This window comes from Triticum urartu, chromosome 4, assembly GCF_003073215.2.
Source record: "Triticum urartu cultivar G1812 chromosome 4, Tu2.1, whole genome shotgun sequence".
Classification (NCBI taxonomy): Eukaryota; Viridiplantae; Streptophyta; class Magnoliopsida; order Poales; family Poaceae; genus Triticum; species Triticum urartu.
Genome location: NC_053025.1, coordinates 507,128,083 through 507,135,934, shown reverse-complemented (window position 1 = coordinate 507,135,934; position 7,852 = coordinate 507,128,083). Strand labels below are relative to the sequence as shown.

General features: G+C 43.3%; 1 protein-coding gene across 1 annotated transcript; it reads left to right on the top strand.

Annotated features, from left to right (window-relative positions):
* The first annotated feature begins 921 nt into the window (after positions 1-921).
* LOC125554010 (small heat shock protein, chloroplastic) lies at positions 922-2,065 on the top strand. The gene is made up of 2 exons (XM_048717639.1): positions 922-1,325; positions 1,424-2,065. Exons 1-2 carry the CDS (start codon positions 1,061-1,063, stop codon positions 1,879-1,881), a joined length of 723 nt encoding a protein of 240 aa, XP_048573596.1. The 5' UTR covers positions 922-1,060; the 3' UTR covers positions 1,882-2,065.
* The last annotated feature ends 5,787 nt before the right edge of the window (positions 2,066-7,852 follow it).

The window sequence follows — 7,852 nt, the reverse complement described above, 5'->3', positions numbered from 1 at the left end:
AAAATATACACATATAAATAGTTATATTTGTATATTTTCAAAAGTTCAAATATCTTTTTTAATTCATACTGATGAAATAAAATATCATCATGTATTTAACAACTATTCCTACATAATAGTATAATACATTATGCTTGTGTACTTATTTTTAAAAGTTCATATATTTTAAGAAACAAGCATACACATCTGAATATTTTTTTGGAGGATATGGATATATGTTCTTACAACCTGGAAAAAACTTCAAATCCAAATAGAACTAAAATATAAAAAAATATAAGATGTTTTAGATATTTTAATATGAACTATATACAAACTAAAATGAGCGAACAAACACACTAAAAGATATATGTATACATCTGATTCATAAAAAGTTGGAACATCTTATATTTGTGAACGGAGGAAATAGATAAGAGCAATACAATTTCATTTTTGGTTTAAAAGATAAAAGAAATGGAATAAAAACAAAAGTGAGGGAAAAAATACTAATACAGAAGAAAAGAAGAAACATGGGAAAGATTAGATGGTTAGGAAGACAGTGATATTCTCAACCCATTGGAGCGATGATATGCCGGCTCAATCTCTGAAAAGTGCTCGTAGAAATAGCGTGTATGTGTACTTTCATAGAAGTAAGTGTATGGATGTCTATACCATGTTAAAATTAAAAAGAGATGCGTCTCGGCGAAGATCTGCCAAAGTATAAATTTGATGTTGGGCCTCCTGACTTCGAAGTGCCCAGAAATCTGTTCGAGAATTATCGAGAGAACACCACAAGCCTGAAGAACACCCGGGGCGTCGTCGCGAAGCGCTGTCCAACCAGGTACGGCGAGCGGCGTGCGTTGTCGCGAAGCTTCAACATCTTTCCCCGTCCTTCCACGATCATGGCATGAACTCCCCTCTGCTCTATAAAATGGCGCGGCACACTCGCCATCTCCCACCGAGCAAGCGAGCAAGATAAGAACCACTTAGCTGCAATTCGTAGCACATCGGCTTCCAAGTTCCAACGATCTCGTAGACACTCTCTCGTTTCAATCTCGAGCGACTTTTATTATTTCAAAGTGCAATGGCTGCAGCGAACGCTCCCTTCGCTCTCGTCAGCCGCCTCTCCCCGGCCGCGCGCCTGCCCATCCGTGCCTGGAGAGCCGCGAGGCCGGCGCCGCTCTCGACCGGCGGGAGAACCCGCCCGCTCTCCGTGGCCTCCGCGGCGCAGGAGAATAGGGACAACTCCGTCGACGTCCAAGTCAGCCAGGCCCAGAACGCCGGCAACCAGCAGGGCAATGCAGTCCAGCGCCGCCCTCGTCGCGCTGGATTTGACATCTCCCCGTTCGGTAAGTCCTCTGTTCCGCAGTGTCTTTCAACGAGAGAAATTTGTTCGAGCGTGGGAGAAGCAGAGCCTAACGTACGTTGTTTAGGCTAACGTATGCAGGGCTAGTGGACCCGATGTCGCCGATGAGGACGATGCGGCAGATGCTGGACACGATGGACCGGCTGTTCGACGACGCCGTGGGGTTCCCCACGGCGCGGCGCTCGCCAGCGGCGGCGAGCGAGACGCCGCGGATGCCGTGGGACATCATGGAGGACGAGAAGGAGGTGAAGATGCGGTTTGACATGCCTGGGCTGTCGCGGGAGGAGGTGAGGGTGATGGTGGAGGACGACGCGCTGGTCATCCGCGGCGAGCACAAGAAGGAGGCCGGCGAAGGGCAGGGCGAAGGCGGCGACGGGTGGTGGAAGGAGCGAAGCGTGAGCTCCTACGACATGCGCCTTGCTCTGCCGGACGAGTGCGACAAGAGCCAGGTGCGGGCCGAGCTCAAGAACGGCGTGCTGCTCGTGTCCGTGCCCAAGAGGGAGACCGAGCGCAAGGTCATCGACGTGCAGGTCCAGTGATGAGTTCGTGTGAGACTGTACCCTGCATCTGAGAGGCTTTAAGATTTCAGCTGTCCGAGGTGTGCTCTTTGTAGAGTGTGCCGTTTTTCTCCAATCCTCTTTGCGCACTCGTTGTGCGAAATTTGTAGTGCTCTATGTCTCTCCTCTCTCCCTAATAATAAAATAATTAAAATAATAAAGTATAGATTGAGGCCCTGTTTGGTTCATAAGTCTTAGGACTTTTTTAGTCCCAACTTATAAGTTCTAAATCACTAAAAAGTTCCTCCATATTTGGTTCCTGGGACTTATAAGTTTTTATAAGACCATATTACAACGATAAGTCCATATAAGTCCTTAGAGTCTTATTTCATAAGTTTCAAATGTCTATTTTAAGTCCCTATAAGTCTCTCCTGTTTGGTTTAGATGAGACTTATAGGGACTTATTTAAGTCCCTAGACTAATAAGTCCCTGGAAACAAACACCCTCTGAGTCTTCGAATTCACCGTCACGGTGTTTTTGCACAAAAGTTCATGTGCTTTTTATGAATTAAATCTGCCGTCCTCATAATAAGATAACCCGAACCGGTACACCTGAGATAAAAGAAAGAAAATCAGCCTCCCGACCCTGCCTCCCAATCACCATCTCCACCTCCTGCCATGCCCCTTACCACGTGTCACCGTGCGCCGCCACCGCCCACCACGCTGGCGTGCCTACCCCTACCCGACCGCTACGCGCGTACGACGCTTGTCGGCGTCAAAACCAACGAATCTCGGGTAGGGGGTCCCGAACTGTGCGTCTAGGCCGGATGATAACAGGAGGCAGGGGACACAATGTTTTACCCAGGTTCGGGCCCTTTTGATGGAGGTAAAACCCTACGTCTTGCTTGATTGATATTGATGATATGGGTAGTACAAGAGTAGATCTACTACGAGATCAGAGAGGCTAAACCCTAGAAGCTAGCCTATGGTATGATTGTTTTTTCGCTTACGGACTAAAACCCTCCGGTTTATATAGACACCGGAGAGGGCTAGGGTTACACAGAGTCGGTTACAATGGTAGGAGATCTACATATCCGTATCGTCAATCTTGCCTTCCACGCCAAGGAAAGTCCCTTCCGGACACGGGACGAAGTCTTCAATCTTGTATTTTCATAGTCCAGGAGTCCGGTCGAAGGTATAGTCCGGCTATCCGGACACCCCCTAATCCAGGACTCCCTCAACGCTCGTGAGCACCTTTTGGATCGGGTCAACACGGAGGTTTGAGCAGTTGGGGGCAGCACGGCTACTCGATGTAGATTGCAGACCGGCGGCGGCGGCTGGAGCTTGCAGGGGCCAGATCTGTGCGGGGTAGGGGCTGGGGAGGCTGATCCGAAGGCGGGCGACGAGGCAGGGGTCACCGGTGACGAAGAGGAAGGCTAGAGAGGAGGGGCTTCAGTTTTCCCTGGTAGAAAAGAGAAACAGAAGAGGATTCGGGGAGGAGAGGTAGGGAGAAGAAGAATGTGCGAGGAAGGATGGCTAGCCTTCTCGACATATGCCATACGATCTAAAGGTCTGACCATGCTGCTCTTCTCTCATCTTCTAATTTAATCAGAAATCAACAATCAACAAAGCGGGAGCTGTAGGATAAAAGTACACCCTTCTCTGCAGCTCAGTCATGGGGTTGTTGGTGGCTTCACGCTCACCTTACAACCTCCATGACGCTTGCCACACGATATGCAGGACTGCCACATGATGCTGGTCCGAGAGTTCTAGGATCAAACAAGGTACCACTACCATGGTTTTCCCTGAGCTTAATCACTTAATTAGGGAAAGATGTCTGGATGCGAAAACTATAGCCTGGTAAGAAGTCGAAACATCAACCTTAATTTCTCAAGTGTGCCTATTACATCGATAAGTAGCACTGCTAATATGAAGACAATTTGCATTGTCATGTATACATATGTAGTAGATGGGTACATAATTAACTGAGATACAAGTAGAAGTGCTGCAGTTGCAGCAGAGCTCCATCAAGTTCCATCGAAAATTGCATGAAGCGTCTAATGTCGCCGCCAAGTTCGCCGGAGGAAGAAGCACCGAGTTCACTGGATGAACAAGAACATCGGTCGAGCCGTCCAATGTCGCCTGTAGCGGCTACACCAGAGGTATTTATCCCCTTGAAAGCTAATCACTGGATCGAATCCTCTATTTTAGTTATTGTTTCTGTCCCCCGGCTCTGTCTGTGGCTGCGGCAATATATACGGTTATACTGGCAGTTTTCAAAAGCAGCAGACTAGTCTACCATGTCTGAACTTTGAGAATGTTTCTCAGTTCATGTTCAACTTCGATTCTGTGTGAATCTGAGAATCTCAATGTAACCTGTGTTTCATTGTGTATATTCAGCCTATTGAGTCGAGTTTCAGACTGATAATAAACATACCTCAGTTTAAGTTGTGGCTGATTTGATTTGTGTGCTGCACCATCATCCATATCTTCGATTTCAAGCAGTTCCATGGCAAATCAAATACATTTTTCTTTGTTTATGGCAGTACATATTTGACAGGTTAAAGCATATACTATTGTGCATACTAAAGTGTAACAAGCCTTTCCCACTAGCAAAACTGACAGTATATATAGCTTATGTGTAATGTACTTTCAGTAATAAAGATGCCAATATCATTACATTTCAGTTATGGGTGGTGGGGATTCACTCACAGTCTGGTTCAATGCTTATCATGTTATTTCCATAAAAAGGAAATAGTGAGATGAGGTCATCATCATCTAACAAATAAGAAATTAGTCAATGCCACCCATGAAAAAAATGAGGTCACCACTGTTCAAAGAAGCATGGAACTCATTGTATTAGGATACCAAATTCTCACTATACACTTATCAATAGTTATTAGTTTAGGTTCTTGAAAGTTTTAGAGGCCGTCGCTAGCTTTCCAAAGGTACCTCAGTGTTCTGTGATTAGAAATAGAAGATAGCGTACAGGAGGCCAAATCTTGACATGGTTTGGTCATCCACATATTCTAGAAACAGCAGATCAGATTTAATAACTATCTTAGGAGTAGCAGACACATATATATATATATATATATATATTAGAAAAGATCTACAGTAGAGAAAGAAAATGACCAAAACTAAATACTTTCTCTATTTTTTATGTATTTTGCATTATGTTTCAGCTAATCAGCGATACATACCCCTGTTTCGTTTTTTTCTTGAAAAACTGGTAATCCTGGAGAACATGCTAGAAGCTGATGCTGTAGCATTGCATATATTTGCATACGAGAGTTACTCCCATGGTAGTGTGCAGTGAGAAGTATGATTCCTATAGTGAATAATTGTGGCTCTGCCAGGTTTCTCTGCACTGATAGTGTGCAGCTAATCAAGAGCCATTGGTAGGCAAGCTGCTTCCTATAGTGAATAATTGTGGCTCTGCCAGGTTTCTCTGCACTGATAGTGTGCAGTGAGAAGTATGATGGACCAAACAGATAGTTCTTGTTCACAGTGGTTCAAATTTAAGCGTTTTAATTATAGCTTTTTGTTCCTCTTGTTTTAGTCAATGTTAAGAAGCGCTTCTTTCATTGATTTCGCCTGGTTTTGATGTCTCTACAGTGTGTGCGCATGCTCAATAGGTAATGTCACATCACCTCAATTTCTTCAGATGTGGCATAGGAAGTCATGTCCTCACGTGCTACTATTTCTAGAGGTAGCCTCCTAATCAAATAAAAGTTTGTTGTCTGATTCATCATACAATATTTTTGCTTGGTGGAATAAATCTCCAAGATGACTTAATTCAATTTGTTAGCTGAATGGTACGACCGTATGAATAGCATATGCGTGTACCATATATAATCTAGGCTGCCCGGAAGTGCAGTAAAAAATAGTGATATGATGAGATGAGCTGGGGTTAGAAGTTCACAGTGTTCAATACAGAATCAGGCTTTTTTCTTGAATTATTTGAAGTAGATCATATATAAAACTTCAAATAATTTCTGAACCCACCAGATATTACAGTGCTGAACTACTACATCAAATTGAAAAGCGTCAATGATCTACTCGTAGTTGTTAATTGTTATCTTATCTGCTGATTGTGGCTTTATTTCCCATTTGGTAAAACCAGGTTAGCTTTATTGTAAACTGCACCTATGCAATGGTGAGGGATTTCAAGGTTTTTCTTCAGAAGCAAAGATAACAAGCTTTCTTGTTTCCAGAAAAGCTTGCAACTTTGTTTAGACAGTAGAGGGCCCGAGAAAATAGATGAGCAGAATGGTGGTGATGAGAGGGGCCACATAGTGGCTGCTTGCCGAGATAACTAATTTTGTTTACTTATTTATCTTTTCTTGCTTACAATGTTATGCTCAGTTTTCCACTAGCTGAGTTGATGTTTGGTTTTCTCACATAGATGATCTTCTCCTAGGCTGGTTTGTAGGTCAAACAAATTTGATGATCGATACACCTTTTTTTCCAGCAATATTATATTGTCTTATCGTTTTTGTGATGTTAGTTTTGTTGCGTATTTATACTTTAATAATGTATGTTTGTTGCAGCATGCCGAAGCTAGCGATGTGTCATCTCCCGCGCGGCAGCCTCCTCGATCCGCCTTGGGATCCACATTAACTAATCTGAGTCTACCTCCTCTGTCATGCAGCATGGCTTTGAGCGGCCAGGTGTCCCAGATTGACAGCGACAGTGGCATCGATAGAGGGTAGCCAGGGGGTTTTGCCGTTGGCTGCTTGCTCTGCTTGCGTCCAGGAATGATGCACATTATTTTAAAATACCATGTGTATGAGTTTGGTTGGACTTGATTTTGCATCCCATCGTAGATGAAAACCTACTAGCTTACAATCCGTGTGCATGTGTAGCTGAAATATTTGCCATTGAGAAGACAATAAGCACTTGTTATGATGTGCAAAGTCTTTGCGGTGTCCAATTTGGCTCACTGTGACCCAGCTAATTTCTAATTGTACCTTAGATTACTTTCTAGATCCCATCTGGAACTACATGTTTCTCTGCTAATGTAATGGCAGAATATCCCCTTTAGTTCTCTCAGACAGAATAAAGATTACTTATTGCTTTGACAATCCTATTTGAGTTTCATGTTGCCCACTTCTCCACAAATGTTGTCTCTCTTATTCACATTTACAGTTATTAGATGTGCTACATCAAGAACTGTATGTTGGTTTCATCTTGCTTTGTTTTTCACAAATACAGGTTCACTTCCTCTATTAGTTTTTTAGCTGATGTTCTTTTGGCTTTATTGATGCATGAGGGTGTGATAAAAAAATAATTAGCAGTAACATGCACTAATATGAGGTTTAGCATCAGGGGTAACTTTATGCAATCACACTTAGTAAGTAGCATTTTTTGTTGCTCTTTGATTTTTATGTGGGTAATGGTTATCTCTGTAGAGACTATAGATGATGTTTAAGTACATGTCACACTGAAAAAGAACAAGCCTGAGATAAGGCCGTGGAACTTTCATGTGGTGCATACTAGGGACAAGAAATGCTATGCTGTAAAGGTTTTTGAGTAGAGGTACTAGCAGTTGGATGCTCCCTGCCACAATTTTGGTTAATTGCTTGCAGTTGGAGGGAATACTGTTAGGTCGAGAGAGAATTATAGCAAAAGATGAAGGTGTGGGATCCTTGGTTAGGTGAGGAATAACTATGCAAGGAATATTGCCAATTTTTCATATTTCTAAGCACATATTTATTTAATTTGTGTCCATTGTCATGCACGAACTCTTTTGATAGTGCTTGCGAAAGTAAATAGTTGATCACCATTGGGAACAGTGACAAAGAGGGCAAGTGGTAACATAGATGACTCGCTAGGGACAAGCTTGGATTTGGGTTGCTTCTCCCGTTGCAACGCACGGGCCCTTTTACTAGTAAATATAGAAGAGTTCAGGGCGTGCCTTGGTGCTCATCTTTTTTTGGATAAAGAGCGTTTTATGGGTTTCTAATGCTGCATTGATCATCCAAGCACATGAGTATAGATTTGGCTTTTGC

What these genes read in the sequence shown, in the direction of transcription:
- LOC125554010 (XM_048717639.1), top strand. Translation starts at nt 1,061, where the DNA reads ATGGCTGCAGCGAACGCTCCCTTCGCTCTCGTCAGCCGCCTCTCCCCG. An exon ending in ATTTGACATCTCCCCGTTCG is followed by an intron (nt 1,326 to 1,423) that starts GTAAGTCCTCTG and finishes TAACGTATGCAG; the next exon opens with GGCTAGTGGACCCGATGTCG.